Raw genomic sequence first — 20,783 nt, 5'->3', positions numbered from 1 at the left:
GACCCCATGCAAACAAGGCACACTTATAACATCAGCTTATGGACGGAGGCGACATTTTAACACAGAGAGAAAGATGACATTTTAACATGGAAAGACGGGTTCAGAGAACGAATGCACCTCATTCCAATACCTGTCGTTGGTGACCTTCCAGAAAGCTGCAAGGAAACAGACAAAATGAACTCCTCTACTGCTCTGGGAAGTTCTATTTGAATGAAACCTGAAATGAATTTTGATGGCCATTGAGATGCTCATAGATTTTTTGGTGGTGTGGCTGGCATTGTTCGACTGGATATTCTTATTGTTGCATACAAATATATTATTATTATATTATTCTGGTGTTGACTTTACGAGTTCTCTGGCAAATCTTACATCCTTATGGATAATTATCTGAATCAAAGGGTGGCTATTAGGTAGGGATGGCACCCTCTGTCTTGGGCAGCGATGCGCTGCATTCTTGGTGCTTGGTGAGGTCAATTGTCGGAGGGTTTCTTGAGCCCTGGCCTTGCAAGTGGACCTCCTGTTGGCTGCTGGGTTTAGGCCACTATGTGACACAGAGCGTTGGCCTGACCCAACATGGCTTCACTTATATTCCTGTGTCTGGGGCAGTGATGCTCTGTCTTCTTGGTGCCTGGGGGGGGGTCACTTCTTAAGTTCTGGCCCCACTAGTGGACCTCCTGATAGTATGTGGGGTTTGGCCACATTGTGACACAGAGTGCTGGACTGGATGGGCCATTGGCCTGACGCGATATGGCTTATCTTGATTTAAAATTATTGTGCGTTAACTACCTTATGCCTAAAACAGTCTACATTTTGCAACAGTGCGTGTACAAAACTCTTCCTTCCACGAACGTAAAGAGAAAGATTTCTGATATCTTAGGGGCCTCGTTTCAGAGGGCAGCCATATTGCTCTGCAGAAGACCCACAAGGATTTCAGGGTGTAAGTTTTAAAGAGTCAGAACTCCCATCCCCCAGACAGGAAATGACACCAATCTCTCCCCCCCCACACACACACACCCTTTTCGCAAGAGAAACATCTTCATTACTCTCTTATCCGTGCACAATCAACAAGGCAAATCTGTCTGCTGCAAACCCAGCTAACGTTGATTACGGTAACACACGCATCTGCTATTGTGAGAAACAGAATGCAAAGCTTTATTCAGAAATGTCTCCAATGAAATGGAGATACTTTCAGAGGGCGGCTGAGCAGCTAAATTCGACTCTAGGAGCACCACAGAGACCAATCAGAGTTTCAAGGTATAAAAGTCAACGCTCCTTTGTATAAGGACATAGTTCAAGCCACTTCTCTGGGATATTCTCTTAATCTCTTCCCCATACTGTAGGCCAGGGGTAGTCAAACTGCGGCCCTCCAGATGTCCATGTCCAGCATGGAGGCGTTTGCTGGCAGGGGCTCATGGGAATTGTAGTCCATAGACATCTGGAGGGCCGCAGTTTGACTACCCCTGCTGTAGGCTATGCGGGTGTGAGTCGGCTGGTCATATTTTGCCATTGTTTTTGTTCTGTGCTGGAAGACTACCCTCTCAGCAGGTCAGGTGAGATGTTCTCAGGAAATCCAGGACAGTGGCAGCTGGTTATCAGGGTATTTTCCGTGGAATCCTTGATCTAAGGCAGGGGTGGCTCTCCAGGTGTCCCTGAACTACAATTCCCACGAGCCCCTGGCCAGCAGCAGGGGCTCAAGGTAATTGTAGACCAGGGACATCTGGAGAGCCACAGTTTGGCCACCTAAGGGAACTCCCCAATGAGGAAAGGGACCACCTTCCTCCTCCTACCATAAATACTCCTGTTGGAGGAAGACAAATCTGACTCTTGAAAGTTCATACTCTGAGACTCCTGCTGGCCCCTAAGGTGCTCCTGGACTTGGCTGTAACTGTTCCAGTGCTATGGAGAAACTTTCACCTAACGAAGCCAACCACAATGTCCTGGACCTTTGTCCGGACATGAAAGCTGACATTCTCTTACAGCTAAAAACGAAGTTACCCTGGAGTGAAAAAACTCTAGTCCGAATAGCGGAACAATGGCCCGAGAGCGCTTTCCTCTTTGAACATTTCACACACAGGCAAATTGTCACAGCTTCAGCAGCCAGGAAGCAGGATGCATCTATCGGCACCAAAACGGAAGTATGAAAAAAAAAACAAGAAAAGTAGACCAGCATGCAAACACATACCCTCTCAGGAAGACAAGAAAGGCCAAGGCATGCAAGAAATCCAACTCGGTTGTCGTCACAAGAGAAAAGCAAGTGCTTTGGCTGTGTTCAATCCCCTTGGCAGCAGAAGAGAGGACAAGCAGAAATTGGTTTAAACTATGTGTAGAAAGGTAGCAGCTAGATATCAGGAAAAAAATTCACAGTACGAGAAGTTCAGCAGTGGAAGGGGCTGCCTAAGGAGGTGGTGAGCTCCCCCTTACTGGGGGTCTTCAAGCAGCGGCTGGAGAGATCCTTCTCCTGGATGCTGGAGGCTGATCCTGCACTGAGCAGGGGGTGGGACTGGATGGCCTGCATGGCCCCTTCCCACTCTAGGATTCTAGGAGTCTAGTTCAGCAGTGGAAGGGGCTGCCTGAGGAGGTGGGGAGCTCCCCCTCACTGGCAGTCTTCAAGCAGGGACTGGACAGATCCTTCTCCTGGATGCTTTACGACAGGGGTAGTCAAACTGCGGCCCTCCAGATGTCCATGGACTACAATTCCCAGAAGTCTCTGCCAGCAAATGCTGGCAGGGGCTTCTGGGAATTGGAGTCCATGGACATCTGGAGGGCCGCAGTTAGACTACCCCTGCTTTACGATGATCATGCCTTGAGCAGGGGGTAGCAGCATGTGTGAACATGATCTTGGGGTACTTGTGAACTGTGAACTAAAGATGAGTAGACAGAGTGAAGTGGTGATAAAGATCTGTCCAGCCACTGCTTTTTATTAAAAGTATTGGAAGATAATAGACACATAGAGCCAGCATAGCGTAGTGGTTAAGAGTGGCGTGTTCAAATCCTGCAAGCTAGATTTTATTCCCCACTCCTCCACATGCATTCAGCTGGGTGACCTTGGGCTCATCACAGCCCTTGGTGCTGTTCTCGGGTTCTCTCAGCTCCACCTCCCTCACACGGTGTCTGTTGCGGGGAGAGGAAGGGAAGGCGATTGGCAGCCACTCTGAGACTTGTGGGGCCATGGGTGGTCAGGGGTGCAAGGTCAATCCTGAGGCTGTAGTTTTTACAGCGGCAGGAGCTGTATAAAGATCACGGAGCTCAAGAAGTCAGGGAGCTGGCCAGGTGGCAGGTGTGGAGACTTCATTAGGCAGGAAAGAGCAGAAACCCGGCCACCCAGAAGGGCTGTTCCTCAGTGGCAGGTTGCTTGGAGCTCCTTGTGTAGGTGCAAGGCAGCATAGAGGCCCTGAAGCCAAGGATCACACTGCGGCACAGAACTGGTTCTCCCAGATAGTCTGACTCCTGAGATCAGGAAGAAATCTGTTTTACAGAGTTGGGATTTAGGCCTGTTTTTTATCAAGTCTTTGGAACTGATTTGAAGTCCCTGCCTATTTACTGTACTGTCTCTCATTTGTATCCTACTCTGTGGCTCAGTTCAGACGTCGTACAAAACAATGGGTTAAATTAAACTATTGTTTATTTATAGAATTCCCATGAATTCTCAAGAATTCCCATGAGCCCCTGCCAAGAAATGCGTTTGCTGGCAGCGGCTCATGGGAATTGTAGTCCATGGACATCTGGAGGACCACAGGTTGGCTACCCTTGGTTTATACAACAAAAATCAGAGTCACGCCTTGAATAAATCTTTGTTGGTCTTAAAGGTGCTACTGGATTCTGATTTTATTGGGCTACTTCAGACCAACACATCTACCCACTTGAATCTATTGTTTATAGAGTTAAATGCAAGCCATTCCGCTAGGTACGGATAGTTGGGCATTTCACATCAGGATCTGAAGATCGCACATTGGTCCCAGACCAAAGTGGGTCATCATGTTAAGTCTTTCTGTAGCCATAGAAAACAGTAAAAGCCCATTAGCACCTTAAAGACTAATATTTGTGACAGGGCAGGAGCCTTCATGAGTTGCTCATTTTTTAAACCCAGGCGGCCTTAATTTTTGGGTGACGGAGGAACACTGACCCCCTACCTTATTCTCCTATTTGTCAGGCCTTTGTTGGGGAGGGGGGGGGGAGAAAAATGATGCAAGGCAAATCGAGTGCCCAGGAGTGGGAGCCTCACCTCCAAACTTATCTGGATCTACAGAGACTCTTGGGCAGGTGATGAAGACCAGGATGGGGGGGGCAGATTTCACCTAGGGCACTGGAGGAGTGAGGCGGGGGGCAGGACGAGTTCAACCCCATTTCACAGTGAGGCTTTCTTGCACCCCAGTCCAAAAGGATGCTGGAAAGTTTACAACCCTGGCCTCTGACCCACCACGGGTGGAGTCTCAGACCAGGATTTCAGTGAGCACCTATTAGTCAGGTCCTGGTTTCACCAGCCACGTTTTCACTGCCTGCTTTCATTTTGAAAGCCTCCCCCATTTGTGTTTTAGTTTGATGTTATTGTACACTGCTTTGGACCCTTTTAAAAGTAGAAACGCTGCTTATAAGGACTTAAATAAAAATTAACTTACTATATCTATGGAGGGGGCATTCCAAAAGCAACGGCCAAGCCGTGAACCACTTGGGTGCGGAATCATGCCCATTAAACAAATGCCACAGCCTGCATGTATCGAAATCTTAGCCTCTCCAGGTTTCTTTGCAAAATCCATTTTGTCCAGCATTTTCCAGCTAAATTGATTACAGCTTTATCCATTACTCCCGTTCCTCTCCAAGCCTTTAACCGTCTGTGTGCATTTTGCCTGATCCAAGTCTGCTGAAGCATGCAGGGAGCCTACAGAGTGTCCCCGCCTTCCGGAGCAGGAGGAGACTGTAAGCATATAAAAACACTGCAATGATGCCTTTGCTACTTAAATGCTGGTGATTCGAGTTCAAATGACAAAAAAGTACTTGTTCGCCATCCAATAAGAGGATCCATCTTTCAGCATTTTACACGATAATGTTATCATGTGATGACAAACTTATAACAGAACCTTGTAAACATTCGCCTAGTGCTGCGAAATTACAGCTAATCACCGTAATTTCTTACTGTAGTCCTTTGCTGTTTACTCTAGGGTCATTAATGAAGCTGGATTTGTACAGGGTCAATTGACTTGATGCCCAGAGATTTATCGTGGATTAAAACCTGATTTGATTACTTAAGCCTAACCGGCTCAGAATATGGGCTGCCTCTCCGAGCAAATGTTTGTAACTATTTATAATACCCCTGACTTTGTTTCTGTTATCTGTTTGTTTTTGTTTGCCTCGATCACCAAGGCCCAAGTCCTTGAAGGCTCACTTGTGGGAAGAGCCAATAAAAACTGGGCAGAGAGAACTGCAGTCGGAGATTTCGTTTCAGTGAGGCTCAGTCGTGGGCAAAGCTGGTCTTCTGGCATCAGCTCTCGCTTGTAAAATGGGGAACGCGACCATCTAAGTCAGGGGTAGTCAAACTACGGCCCTCCAGATGTCCATGGACTACAATTCCCAGGAGCCCCTGCCAGCGAATGCTGGCAGGGGCTCCTGGGAATTGTAGTCCATGGACATCTGGAGGGCCGCAGTTTGACTACCCCTGATCTAAGTTTCTCAGCCAGGGTTTCCTAAAACACTGGGGTTTCTTGATGGCCCTGGAAGGGTTTCCCAAACAGGTGGGAATTAATTAATTTTGTCTATATATTTTTTATTTGTCCAACATTGATCAGGTGATATGCTCATATATAGTCGTGTTGACCTGCTCCCCTCCCAAAATGGCCAACGATGGAAGAAGGGGAGGGGTCCTGGGTGGGCGTGTCCACAGCTCTGCTTCCCAGTCATATTCTGCACCATTGTGGCACTTCTGGGGGTTCTCGAAGCCTGAAGAACATTTTAGGGGGGTTCTCAATGGTAAAACAGTTGAGAAAGGTTGATCCAACTTAACCAGGTCCTGCACAGAGGCAGACAACGGCAAGCTGAAGTCTCTGGCCTTAAAAGCCCCACGCGGGGTCAGTGCAATTTAGCTGTGGCTCAACGGCCGCTTTGCACACACATCCTTACCAGGTATGCTGCATGAGTAGTCACTGACTGAAGCGCTCGCTGGACAGATGGGAACAACACACCTCCTCGTTTGCCAAACAATGGTGCGGAACTTTTGGACCGGGAGTTCTTCCTTTGGTACCTCATTTCCTCTTCCACGGGGACTTGCGACATTTCCTCCTCCTCCTCCTCCTCGCATTACATCGGGACAAGCAAACCAATGTTTAAAAACCACACTGTCCAGGGCAGCATTTCGTAGGCCCTTTGTGCATTACACAAAGGCAGACCCCAACTGGCCATCAAAACTCCCAGAGCTCGGCTAGTTCGTTCTGCTCCTATCTGTCCCCGTAACCAACCCTGGAATCCCAACCACAGTCTCAGAACAAGTGCATGACAACACCAGGAGTGGCTTAGAGTGGTAGACTCTCTCAGACCTTGGAGGTTCCATTCTTGCCACATAGCAGTTGATGGATCTGTCCGCTATAAACTGCCTAATCCAGGGGTGGGCAAATGCTGGCAGGGGCTCATGGGAATTGTAGTCCATGGACATCTGGATGGCCAGTTTGCCCGCACTGTAAGTCTTCTTTCAAATCTTGCTGTTTTTTCGGATACTTTAGCAAGCTTGGTTCACTCGGAGGTGGTCATTATCAAGGGAAGCCCTTCTCAACAGTCACACCCTTGAGAAACCCCCAAAACATCCTTCAGGTTTCGAGAAACCCCAGAAGTGGCGCTGTCGTGCAGAACATGCCCACCAGAGCCCCTTCCCTTCTCCCTCCCCTCCAGGCCCATCACTGGCCATTTTGGAAGAGGACAACGGGTCGACATGACTATATATGGTCATATAACCATATATAGCAAAACCCTGGCTGAGAAAGCCCGATCTAGTTGTGATTTTCCTGCCTTCTGCAGGGGGTTGGACTAGATGACCCTGGAGTCCCCTCCCATCTCTATGATCTATGGAGCTCCAACCTGAAGGCAGGGTCCCGTATCGAGCTGTTAAGAAAGTGCGAAAAACCCAACAACGCTGCCAACTGCAAAGGCAACCAATGCATTGCTTGCATCTCCAGCCAAGCCGTCATTCTGACCATGATTCTGCACAGATGCTATTTAGACATAAAATGTCTTCCTTAAGCCAATGAGGGTGTCTGTTTATAGTTTTAGTTCATTTAAAAGCAGGACCTGTTTCTCAGATGTAAAAGCTATTTTAAACCTTTTTTTTAAAAGCCCTTTCTAAAAGCCTGGATTTATATACAAGATTGAGTAGTGTAGCATATAAAACAGGGGTAGTCAAACTGCATCCCTCCAGATGTCCGTGGACTACAATTCCCAGAAGCCCCTGCCAGCAAATGGGAATTGTAGTCCATGGACATCTGGAGGGCCACAGTTTGACTACCCCTGATATAAAGTATCTGAGTTGGCTCGGAGAGATTGTGGTTAAAATCCTGGCTCAACTGTGGCTTTAGGACCCACCCAGCTACATTATGGGGTGGTTGTAAAGATAGGCTGGGTAGGAAGGGACCAAGTGAGGAAGTGCACTTACCCAACCTGGACGGAGTGCGTCTAGCAGTAGCCCACTCTGCCAGTAACCTGGGTGTGACCCTCAACACCTCCCTCTCCATGGAGGCACAGGTCACAAAAGTAGTACAGCAGGCCTTCTACCATCTATGCCAAACCAAGCTAATAGTGCCCTACTTGGCACCAGAACACCTAGCCACACTGATCCATGTGACAGTCACCTCTAGACTGGACTTCTGCAACTCACTCTACACAGGCCTAGCCTTATCCTTGATCCGGAAACTACAACTGGTTCAGAACGCCACGGCCAGGATTCTCACCAACACACCATGGAGATCTCACATCAACAACTCAGCTAGCTCTCAATCGAATTCCGGATCAGGCTTAAGGTTTTGGTCTTTACCTTCAAGGCTATACGCAGCCTGGGCCCAGTGTACCTGAGAGACCGTCTCTCTGCCTACACCCCCAAATGAGCTCTACGCTCCGTCACCGCCAACTAGCTGGTGATCCCTGGCCCCAAAGAAGTACGTTGGTCCTCATAACAAGGGCCAGAGCTTTTTCTGTCCTGGCCCCACCTCGTGGAATGAGCTCCCTTAAGAGATCAGGGCCCTACCTGAACTCCCACAATTCCACAGGGCCTGCAAAAGGGAGCTCCTCTACCAGGCATTCCCCTGAGACTGACCAACACAATAACATCTACAGGTCCCCCCTCAGACACCTCCTCGATGGCCTACACCAGTATGGCCTCTCCGGGAGTTTGTCTGTTGTTCCTTCGCCAGGCATGCCAATTAGCACCTTACCTTTCAGCATCTGACCTAGCCACTGTGATCCATCCAAAGGTCACATCCAGGCTGGACTATTGTAACTCGCGCTATGCAGGGCTGCCCTTGAAGTTGCTCCAGAAACTTCAACTGGTCCAGACTGCAGCAGCAAGGGTTCCTTAGGAGAATCCGACGGATAACACATATTTGACCTGTGCTCTCTCAACAGGACTGGCTCCACACTGAACTAAGGATCAAGTTCAAGGTTTTGTTTTTTAGCCTTTAAAGCACTAAATGGTCTGGGACTGTTGTATCTGCAGGATTGCCTTTTTCAGTACATCCCCCAAAGAACAGATTGTGATCAAAATCTGTTCAGGATTCCTGGCCCCAAGGAAACCAGGTAGGGGCCTTTCCAGCCCTGGCCTCTACCTGGTGAGATCAGGGGCCTGCACGATCCTAAACAGTTCCATGGGGCTTGTAGGACAGGTGCTCCATTGGGCCAATGGCTGAGGCCTTGAGCTGGCCTCCCTCCCTGTCTTTAACCGCCATCTCCATGTATTGCCCATACCTCCAAATACGATGTGGTACTGGGCAAACACGTTTTGTGCTTTGTATTTTTGTGATTTTATACCGTAGAGTTTGAGGAATCATGTTTTTAACCAACTTAAGATTTATATATTGTAATAATCGCACAGTTGAATTGTGAACTGTTATCTGTTGCGACCTGCCCTGAGCCTAAAGGAATGGAGGACTATAAATAAATAAATATGCATGTACATACATACATTTACATTTTGTTTTTCTCACTGCAAGCTGCTTTGGGAAAATGGAATACAAACACCTAAATAAATACAGCAAAAGCAACAGCTACTTGTAGGAGCCACCGATCCTCAGAAAAGCTACCGAAAAACTAATACTTCTGCAGAAATCCCCTCGTTTACAATGCAAAACAGACGAAACACCTGTGACACAACACACGTACAACAATTTTAGGCGAAGAGGCTGTTAACCAGATAGAACTTTATGATGACTTACTTTGCAAACAGCCAGAAAGCACTTCAGATTATCCAAACCAGGGGTAGTCAAACTGCGGCCCTCCAGATGTCCATGGACTATATTTCCCAGGAGCCCCTGCCAGCATTTGCTGGCAGGGGCTCCTGGGAATTGTAGTCCATGGACATCTGGAGGGCCGCAGTTTGACTACCCCTGATCTAAACATTCAGGGTTACTCTTAGAGACCGTGTGGTGAAAGGAAAGTAACCTCCGTTTATTCTGTGGCAAAGCTGCAGAGCACAGGATCCCTGAACTTGCCATGCGCCAAAATTGCAGCCCTTTGCAGCCACTTTGTATGTCTCGGGAGAGTGAAGGGATAAGAAGGACGCTGGTGGCCTGGCTGCCTGCCTTGGGGGAGGCGGATGCTTTTTGGTGAAAGGGGGGCTTTAAAAAAGACGCCCTTTTGCCTCCCGCTCTTCCTGCCTCCGAACAGGAAATCATGATGGGGGAAGGGTGGAGGAAGAGAGTGCTCAACGGACAGGAACTGCTCTTAGTACAAGGGATCAGCACAATTTGTGCGGCGGTGGGCACCGCAGCACCACCAACGGAGGGGTTTGAATAACTGGGTTCACACAAGCACCTTCTCTCTTGAAGAAACGGAGGGCAATGAAGAGCGGAGATAACTTTATCGCCACTGAGATATGGAGCAGCAACAAATTTCTTTTGTGGGTATGGGCTAGACCGGGATAGCCAAACAGTGGCTCTCCAGATGTCCATGGACTACAGTTACCATGAGCCCCTATCAAGGTGGGCCCTGCCTAGCATTTGAGTTAGAGGCCACCGAGAAAGTCTGTTGTTGTTGTTAGGTGAGGCAGCCAATGGCCAGCTCCTTTTGATCATGTCTTGCCTAAAAACCCTACAGCAGGGGTGTCCCAACTGTGGCTCTCCAGATGTCCATGGACTACAATTCCCATGAGTCCCAGCAGGGGCAGGAGGTTGGACTAGATGACCCAAGAGGTCCCTTCCAACTCTATGATTCTATGATTCTGTCATTCACTGCAAGCTGAGAGGGTTTAGCTTTCTCTAATTCTTCACTTATCTGAATTTCCCTCATAGCTGGCATTTCCGAGGATAGCTGGGTTGGTCTGTTGGTAGAACAAGTAGTCATGAATCCCCTAGCAGAGACCAAAAAGATTTTAAGACATATGTGTGCACATGAAAGCTTAGACCTTGGATGCCAGTCCCCAGGTTTGACCTAGGGATCCCCCGGAATTACTGCTGAACTCCAGTTCCCCTGGAGAAAATGGCTGCTTAGAAAGGAGACAGTATGGCCTTGCGCCCCACTGAATCTCTCTCTTCCCCACCTCCAAAGTCTCCAGGTTTTCCCCAACATGGAGCTGATACCGCTAACCATGAAAATCTTTTTGGTATAAGCTTTTATTTATTTAATTTATATGCCGCCCTTCCATACTGGCTCAGGGCGGTGTACGTCAATAGAATTAACAATCATAAAAAAATTAAAAATTAAAAACCATTTAAATTACATCTCACAGTTAAAATTCCTTTCACCGGTGTCATCATCACTACAGTCATAATTCTTTCTGATGTAGAATCATAGTTGATGTTCTCTGTGGAGGTTTTCTATGTCGTTGAATCTCTGGCCCCAACCAAAAGCTTTGTGGAAGTGCTGTGCCTTTCAGGCCCTGCAGAACTGCGTCACTTTTGACAGGGCCTGGATCTCCTTTGGGAGCTCATTCCACCAAGGAGGGACCAGGACCAAAAAGGTCCCGTCCCTGGTTGAGGCCAGGCATCCCTCCCTGGGGACAGGGACCACTAGCCGGTTGGTATTAGCTGAGCGTAATGCTCTTCAGGGCACACAGGTGGAGAGGCCACCCTCGAATAGTCAAAGGTGTCAAAAATGGGAGGGGAGAAAGTTTTGACTCTCAAAAGTTTATCCCCGGAAAAATCTAACTGGCCTCTCAATACTATTGGAGATAGTAAATAGAGATTGTGATGGAAGGAGCTTGGTGAAAAAGGACTTGGGGGCATCTCTCTACACCAGCGGTGGCTAAACTGTGGCTACCCATATGTCCAAGGACAACAATTCCCAGAAGCAGGGGTGGGCAGGGGCTCATGGGAATTGTAGTCCATGCATATCTATCTATCTATCTATCTATCTATCTATCTATCTATCTATCTATCTATCTATCTATCTATCTATCTATCTATCTATCTATCTATCTATCTATCTATCTATCTATCTATCTATCTATCTATCTATCTACTTACTTGATTTTTTTTACCCGCCACCGCCAATGGCCCGAGTTGGGTTACACGTGTCTGTATAACCCCCCCCCCCCCAATAAAATACCCCTTAAAACCACATCTGGGAAGCCAGTTTGGCCACTCCTGCTGTACACAAACGTCCTCGATAAAAGGGCCTTCAGGCAAAAGACAACCCCCCCCCACCACTCCCCCAGTCACTTGCGCAGCACTAATGACAGCTGACATGTCACAAAACGGGGAAGGGGATTTGGCTGGGCAGACGTGGCCACTGCGCTTCCTCCTGAATAGAACGATAAATGCGAAAACGGGAGCAAATATTGATTTCGAAGGAATCAGAGCAGATGAGAATGGATTTAAAACTTTACTGCGCTGCGGTGCTGTCCTGCCAGCCACGAGGGCTCCAAATTACGTGCTACGCTTGACGAGGCCACCGTAATTGAAGCCAGATGACTCGGAACTCCATCCTCCATCCATCCAATTTAATTGGAGCCCTAAATACCACCGATTTCAATGAAATGTGTTTCCCAGAGCACACGCAAAACATTTGGGCCGACAACGCGATTCTGTTTGCTCCTTGGATATATAAGCACAGCCCCACTTGGACACTGCTTGTGGCTATTAAGAGAAGGAGCACTGAACTGAGACGTTCTCCACCAGTTCAGCTCACTAGGTGGTCCTCAGCAAGCCTCTCTCTCTCTAACCCCGTCTGAAACAGCGAGAGAATACTTCAGACCTTAACATACCTGTCAAGATTTCTGAGCAGGGTGCATGCACAAGTGTTAGTGTACAGGGGTAGTCAAACTGTGGCCCTCCAGATGTTCATGGACTACAATTACCATGCATTCACTGGCAGGGGCTCTTGGGAATTGTAGTCCATGGACAACTGGAGGGCCACAGTTTGACTACCCCTGGTGTAAAACGTGCACCACCTTAACCAACTAATAAAACTTAATGCTTCAACAATCCTGTTATTCTTTAAGATCAAACATGGTTCTTTTTTAATGCGAAAGACAAGCACAGCTACTACATTTAAATCTAAGGAAGTAAAATTATCTCAATACTCAGGGATAGGGACCCATGTTTTTCTTCAAAGGCGTAAGAACCTCAGTAGAGCCCTGCTGGATCAGGCCAGTGGTCCATCTAGTCCAGCCTCCTGTCTCACACAGGGGCCAACCAGTTCCTCTGGACAATCAGTAATGGGGCCTAAAGGTCAAGGCCTTCCTAAGAACATCAGGAGAGCCCTGCTGGATCAAACCAGTGAAGGTCCATCTAGTACAGCCTCCCGTCTCACACAGGGGCCAGCCAGTTCCTCTGGAGGGCCAACATCAGGGCAGAGAGGCCGAGGCCTTCCCCTAATGTTGCCCTGGGATTCAGAGGATTAATATCTCTGAATGTGGAGGTTCCCATTAGCCACCATGGCTGGTAGTCACTGAGATGTATCCTCCTTGAATCTATAAGATCCCCCTTTGAAATCTGCCTATTCCTGTGGCCATCCCTGCATCCTCTGGGACCATTTAATCACTCTCCATGTAAAGCTGTATTTCCTTTTTCTCCGTCTTTTTGCCCTAAGGGTCAGAGTTCTCAAAGTTCTGTCTCGTTTTTGCCATTTCATGAAAAATCTGTAGACTTGACTGCTGCACAAGTAAGTACGACAATTTGAAGAACAGCCACTACACAAGTAAAACGCACGGCAAAATGCACAAGTAGCATGGCAAGAGATTCTAAAACATTTCTAGTGTGAAAAACATGGTTACAGCTTTCAAGAACAGCCCCGTCATGTGATCAGCGTAGCTCTAAGCTTACCATCAATAAAACCCATCTAAAATCCACCAGCAACTCCATAGCTGATTGAACCGTGATCTCAATTAAGTTCACTCAGTTTTCAAAACTCCTTTAATGGGAGTTCTGGTTTCAACAATCTCATTAAAAAAAAAATCAGGAATGTTTTAGTACCATCCAGCCACAGATAATCAAATCTATTGGAAAATGAAGGAGAGTGACAAAGCTCTTATAATATTTAAATGTGTAACGAACACTTACAGACGTAATCACATGTGTAGTAAGACAGAGTAACACCTGTCTCTTCAGCCACGGCATCGAAGCCCCCTCCTTCTTAGCTATTTCTGGTATTCCTATGATGCTCTGGGCTTCCCTTGTTCTCACCTGGGCCCATTCACATTCCATGCGTCTACACAGCCTGGCCAGACAGCTCATTCTCACTCAGACAAGACTGCTAATGCTCGATTCGGTTTGCAGCATTTCACCCATCTTAAATATCGGCTTCCGTACGCAAGCCCTCTCCATCTGCTTGTGTAAGCATACTAGGAAATTGGCAGTCGCTGCACTCTAGGAAAGAAATCCAAGTTTCTCAATCCCATATTTAGAGTGGAAGATTCAGCCGTGCAAGGCCAAAAAACATCTTCTACACCAGGGGTAGTCAAACTGCGGCCCTCCAGATGTCCATGGACTACAATTCCCAGGATGTCCATGGACTACAATTCCCTGGGAATTGTAGTCCGTGGACATCTGGAGGGCTGCAGTTTGACTACCCCTGTTCTACAAACTCCCCTCACAGCAGTGATTGGAGGCATGGAAGGAGTCTTTACCGAGCCTTGAAGACACCAGTCTTTTCCACCCCACAAGGGCTATTATTTTTTTCTTCGTGCCTCAAGTACACGTACATACATAAGACTTTTATTGGCATTATATACAGAAAGAGGGTCCAGTCGACAAGATGTATCGCGGGAGTACAGACAGCAATATGTTCTACTATGTGGCTTGTCCTTCTCACTGTATTATTGTTAAGCTAAGTTATCTGGCCCTTTTCTGTTTTATGCGAACCGCCCTGAGCCTTCGGGGAGGGCGGTCCATAATAAATATAATAAATAAGAAGTAAATAAGAATTCAGTCAATACCGTAACTGCAGCAAACGGAGAAATCTAGCCCCAAAAGCACAAACCACTGAGTTCTAGACCAAGGCAAGTTTGAACTCTCCCCAGAGGTGAAAATTACTAAACAGAGGCTATCATTCCTCGGTTGGATCATAAGAAGACAAGAGTCACTGCAAAACACTAGCGATAGACACCAAAAAGGCAGACCCAATTGAAGACGGACTGATTAAGGAAGCCCACAGGCCTCAGTTTGCAAGACCTGAGCTATGTTGCTAACAACAGGAGCTTTCAGAGGCCATTAATTCATGAGGATAGATTCAAATGGGTCCTCGTGTTGGTCTGAAGTAGCACAATAAAATCAGAGGCAGTAGCACCTTTAAGACCTGCTTGCCCTCAAAAGCTCACGGCCTGAATAAATCTTTGTTGGCCTTAAAGGTGCTACTGCCTCTGATTTTATTGTATTAATTCATGAGTTAGCTACCACTTGATGGTACTTAATGGACACAAAGGCCAGAATACTGGCTCCCAAGCTACCACCCTGCCTCTTATATTGGCTTTTGTTCTCCCATGGGCCTTCACCGCTCACAACGGTTGCAGGAACTTTAGGACGGTGGAAGACCCTCGGCTTAACATGCAGAAGGTGCCAGGTTCAACCTCCCGTTAAAAGGACTAGAGAGGAAGTGATGTGGACGGCCTTTGCCTGAAACCCGGCAGAACCAGTGCCAGTCTGAGCAGAGGGTTGCTGGGCTGAATCACCAGGAGGCAGCTGCATGTGCATTCAGAAGCCGGCATGTGAGCCAAGACAGACCAACCCTTCCACTTCACTTTACCCTGATCCTCAGGGGGCTCTTCAAGAACAAGAGTGCGGACGCATCTCCAATCAAACCGTAAACTGCTTTTAAAATAGTCTAGCATTTTGTGTACCAGAGTGGAAAGGGAGAAGGCTGATTCTGCTTCCTGAAGCCAAGCCAGTAACATGCATCAACAGCATTATTTTCTCCCTCTCCCTCTCTTGTTATCTTTTGCTTCTCCTTCTCTGAGCCCTCCCCTATTGTCCAAAATTTAGAGTGGATGCTCCTTGGGACAGGGACCTGTTTTATGTTTATGTGACTCTCTGTATGTGTGTGTGGTCAAGCAGGCTAAGAGTGCTTCATAAAGTCACCACCAGAACATCAAGAAATTGGAAACTTGCCCTTCCAACTCTATGATTCTATCCTGCATTGAGAAGGGAGTTCGACTAGATGGCCTGTATGGCCCCTTACAGCTCTAGCAGTATGACAACCACATCCAACTCTGCAGTGAGCCCTTTTGCCACCACAGAAGCAAAATGGATTCACTTCTGCTAATCTGCATAATGTATGGAGATGACAATGAATTAATAACAAGTGTGAATAACTCTGCCACAAACCAGTCTGCTTTCACAGCATCTTCGCTTACGTTACTCAGCACAATATTCCAAGATGCAGACAGGGGTGAGCGACAAAATATAATACTAATATTAGAACTACATCCAAATCTGCAGTGAGCTAATCTGGCTTCCTAGGACCAAATTTCCTTTGGTCAGCTTAATCTACATAATACTGATCATTATCAAGGGCAGCCACCACCAAACCCAAATCTTCAGATACAGATGTATGAAGTAGCGTGCATGCACATGACAACTTATCTGTTCCACTTAATATTTCTGGTAAGGGCTTGGAGGCGGAGCTGGTCTCATGGCTTAAGAGCCACTCAGTGCTTAACACCTACTCAGGGCGGCTGTCCCACCCCTGAGTGCCTCCTTCTCCAACCGGCCGGCCTGTCTGACCAGGGGCCAACCAATTGCCTTCTGTGCCCCACCCCTGACAACCCTCTCTTCCTTCCACTTCCCTCTGAAGCTCAGAGGCTGCACATCCCTGCTGCATGAGTGCTGCCCCTGCTGGTGAGTTCCTTGCCCAGGGGCCTCCAGGCTGCAGCCTTTCCAAGTCCTGGGGGAAGGAAGAGGCCATCTGAAGAGTTCTTCCACCACCTGCCCTCCTTCAGCCTTACTTGAATAAAACATTGTTCGTTCCACTGGACTCAGACTTTGTTCAGACCAACACGGCAACCCACCCGCATCTATCTTTCTTCACTTATGTTACTCTGCACAATACTCCAGCATGCAGATTGCAAACACCACCCACAACACCCAGATCAGCATTGAGCCATTCTGTTTTTACAGGGTCAAAATTTATTTGCTTACAGATGGGGAAAACCAAGGCTGACAGTGAAGAGCACCAGAAGGACTTCCACCAACCAGGTGAGTGGGAAGCAGGTGGCAAACAAAGTTAACTGTCAATAAGGTGAAGCATATTGAGACCAAAAACTTCTACTTCAAGCATAGGCTACTGAGTTCTGAAATTGCCCTTTCCAGAAGAACTGGTTGGCCACTGTATGAGACAGGATGATGGATTAGATAGACAACTGGTCAGATCAAGTAGGGATCTTCTGATATTTTTATGGAGGCCTTTGTGCCCTGTTGGTGGCCATCAACTGGTTGAGGCTGAACTACATGAACCACTGGTCTGACCCAGAAGGGTTCTTCTGTGGTTCTTATGAAGGCCTTGGCCTCTATTGTCCTGTCGCTGACCTTCCAGAGGAACCGTCTGACCCTTATGTGAGATGCTGGACTAGATGGATTGCTGGTCAAACCCAATAGGACTCTTCTGTGGTACTTATGAAGGCCTCAGCCTCTCAGCCCTGCTGTTGGTCCTCCAGAAGAACCAATTGGCCACTGTGTGAGATGGGAGGCTGGACCGGATGGACCTCTGGTTGGATCCATCAAGGCTTCAGTCTCTATGCCTTCTTGTTAGCTGTCCAGAGGACCTGGCTGGCCACTGTGTGAGACAGGAGGCTGGACCTCAGTGGTCTGATCCAGCAGGGCTCTTCCTACGTCAACTGTCTTCCATCAACTATCACCACATCCAAGCATGTAGCGACCCATTCCACATTCACAGGGCTAAAGCTTCTTTGCTTATGCTCCTCCACACAACAATGCTCCACTGTGCAGACAGCGCTGAACAATAACCACCTTGTCCAAACCCAACAGCCAGCCGTTCTGCTCCCCCAGGACCCACATCCCTTTGCTCGTATTACTCTGTGCCATGCTCAAGGGATGAGGATCCCCGTCACTTTCCTTTTCCACCCCACCGGGCCAGCGTTTCTTGGCAGGTGTCGCCCCGCCCCATGCACCAGTGTGCAGAATGCAGCCCCCCCCCTCCCCGCCGCCATCTGCAGCCAGCTTTTCGGGCCAGCGGGGGAACCTCCAAATAAGACTGAGAGATTTCATTTATTTATTCATACGATGTTTATAAGCCGCCCTCCCCGGAGGCTCAGTGGTCCGATCCAGCAGGGCTCTCCCTACGTTACTCCCATCAACTATCACGGCATCCAGGCCTGTCCACATTCATTCTGCACCGTTCCCAGTGCAAATTGCCCTGCTGAAAATGCAATGCCCTTCCTGCACTGACGTCTCCCAGCCCGAGCTGCACAGGAAGGGCGGGGGTGCGGGAAGCGGGCATGCATTTAGTTCTTCGTCTTGCGAGTTGCAGAATGCAGCCCCCCCCCCACCGCCCCTTGCACCTGAAGCAGCAGGTGTCCCCCTCCGCAGCCCTCCCCACCACGGGCAGACCCCATTTCCGGGGGGGGGCTGTGCAGGGGCCAAGTCGGGCGGGGCTCCCAGGCGCCCCTCCCCCTCCCCCTCCCGGGCTCGGCGGCCCCGATCCGCCCTGCAGGGCGCGCGTGCTGGGGGGGGGGTGGCGTCCGGGCCTGGCTCGCGCCCCCTTCTCCCCCCTCCCTCCGCCCCCCGTGCCTCTCACCGGCCTGCGTGGTGTCGCTGAGGTCGTGTCCGGCGGCGCTGGCCCGCGGGTAGTCGCGCAGCTTCCTGCCGCTCAGGCTGAGGGCGCCGCTGGCCGCCGCCTCCTCCAGCGCGCGGTCCAGCGAGCGCGTCCACGACAGCGGCCCCGCCGCGGCCCCGCCCGGGCACCCGCCGGACCCGTGCGCGCCTCCGGCCATGGCGGACCCCGGCCCGACAACGCCGCCGCCGCCTCCCTCAGCCGCCGCCGCCAACACCGCGGCCGCCATTCCCCCACCCCCCGCGCCTCCCTCAGCCGCCCCGCCGCAGCGCGCATGCGCCGCGACGACCTCCAGCGCGCCTGCGCGGGGACGGCTGGGGCCGGGCGGAAGTGAGCGGAGCAGCGGACGTCGGGAGCGGAGGGCGCGTGCGCGGGGACTGGTGGCGCAGCCGTGGGAAGAAGACTGAAATTTTGTGTTCGGGGGGGCTCCTTGGAGAGCAGCCGAGGTTTATTCCGGGTTTAAGGTGTCCTGTGCACGCACGCTTCGTGCACTTGTTGAAAGCCTTTCACTAGGAGATCAAAGTTGGCGTCCATGGGCAACTTTTAGACCAGCCCGATTTTATTATTATTATTATATTAATTTCCCGCCTCTCCCGACAGGCTTGAGGCGGGTCACAACAACTAATCCCATTAAAATTCCAATTAAAACATCATTATTCGAGGTTTAGGCTTGTGGTGGCTTCTAATCTGGAGTGCGGAGTTTGAGTCCCCTCTTCTCCACATCCAGGCAGCTGAGTAATCTTGGGCTAGTCACAGTCCTGCTACATATGTTCTCACCATACAGTTCTCCCAGAGCTCTCAGCATCACCTACCTCACAGGGTGTCTGTTGTTGGGAGAGGAAAGGGAAGGCGATTGGAAGCCGCTTTGAGCCTCCTTCGGGTAGAGAAAAGCGGCATATAAGAGCCAACTGTTCTTCTTCAGTAATCTCAGGGCTCTCTCAGCCTCACCTCCCTCACAGGGTGTCTGTTGTGAGGAGAGGAAGGGAAGGTGACTGCAAGCCGCTTTGGGAGCCTTTGGGGTAGTGAAAAGCAGGGTATAAAATTCTTGAACAAAATTGGAGCACCTTTAAGAGCAACAAAGGTTAATTCTGGGTCTCAGCATTCATCTGCAAGTACACTCTTTGCTGCTGAGAAACACCTTTTTTGAGGAGAACAAAGTTCTCAGCTGAGTCTAGAGATACCTACTGTGTTTTATTCCTGGTCTAGGCTTTGATGTACATGCACAATTAATTGTATTTGAAGAAGTGTACATGCCCCAAAAAGTTTGCAGTCAAAAGACTGGCCAATGAAAAAGGCTGGTGAATGTTGAGGCCAGTGGAAACGAGAATGAACCAGTCGGTGCAGTTTCTGGAGGTGTCGCCATTAGCTACTCATTTGTGCATTCCTTTTAAGTGACAACATCTTACTGAGTGAATTAAGTTTTTGTCCAGTATCACCTCTCAGACCAATGGTTTTACCCCTCCAGTAAGGCGTTTGCGTGCATGCACATTTTGTGCATCTGTTAAGCACCTTGTATAATAAGAGCCAAGTTCTGATTCCAGGACACCTTGAAGACCAAACCAGGTTTTGTGTCTTGTAGAACAGGGGTAGTCAACCTGTGTTCCTCCAGATGTTTATTGACTACAATTCCCATGAGCCCCTGCCAGCGTTTGCCAGGACCTACCAGGACCACAGAGCCTCTTGTGGCGCAGAGTGGTAAGGCAGCTGTCTGAAAGCTTTGCTCATAAGGCTGGGAGTTCAATCCCAGCAGCCGGCTCAAGGTTGACTCAGCCTTCCATCCTTCTGAGGTCGGTAAAATGAGTACCCAGCTTGCTGGGGGGTAAACGGTAACGACTGGGGAAGGCACTGGCAAACCACCCCGTATTGAGTCTGCCATGAAAACGCTAGAGGGCGTCACCCCAAGGGTCAGACATGACTCGGTGCTTGCACAGGGGATACCTTTACCTTTACCTTTACCAGGACCACAGGTTGACTACCCCTGTTGTAGAAGCTTTTGTGTGTATTAATTGTCTTGGAAGAAGTGTGCATACACACAAAAGGGGGAAAAAAAGTTGGTCTGGAATCAAAATGTCGTCCTGCTACTTCAGACGAATGTGGCCACTCGTCTGAATCTATCAGGATAAATTAATCATCCGATAGGGCAGCATAGTGAGTGGGCTATAGCTACGGATTCCACCCTCCAGGTGGTGTTTAGAGATTTCCTGTTAACAGAGATCACCTTGAGAAAATGGTCCTTTTGGACTGTGGCATTATACTGAGGGTTACTAACTCTGGGTTGGGAAATACCTGGAGATTTGGGGACAGTGCCTGGGGAGGGGTGAGATCTAATTGGAGTATATTGGCATACAGTTCATACTTCAAAGCAACCCTTTTCT

The 20,783-nt window shown here is 49.0% G+C and overlaps 1 protein-coding gene across 8 annotated transcripts in view; it reads right to left on the bottom strand.

Annotated features, from left to right (window-relative positions):
- Nucleotides 1-18,604, bottom strand: part of LRCH3 (leucine rich repeats and calponin homology domain containing 3) — a 110,260-nt gene extending 91,656 nt beyond the window's left edge. For all 8 annotated transcript variants that reach the window (XM_077348065.1, XM_077348070.1, XM_077348063.1 and 5 more), the window contains exon 1: nucleotides 18,373-18,604. In XM_077348065.1, coding sequence (XP_077204180.1) covers nucleotides 18,373-18,568 — 196 coding nt within the window. In that variant the 5' untranslated portion in view covers nucleotides 18,569-18,604. The remainder of the gene's footprint in view (nucleotides 1-18,372) is intronic.
- Between the last annotated feature and the right edge of the window lie 2,179 nt (nucleotides 18,605-20,783).

This window comes from Paroedura picta, chromosome 8 (genome assembly GCF_049243985.1).
Source record: "Paroedura picta isolate Pp20150507F chromosome 8, Ppicta_v3.0, whole genome shotgun sequence".
NCBI classification, from domain to species: Eukaryota; Metazoa; Chordata; class Lepidosauria; order Squamata; family Gekkonidae; genus Paroedura; species Paroedura picta.
Note: the sequence above shows the minus strand (reverse complement) of the source record. Positions and strands in the feature narration are given on the sequence as shown.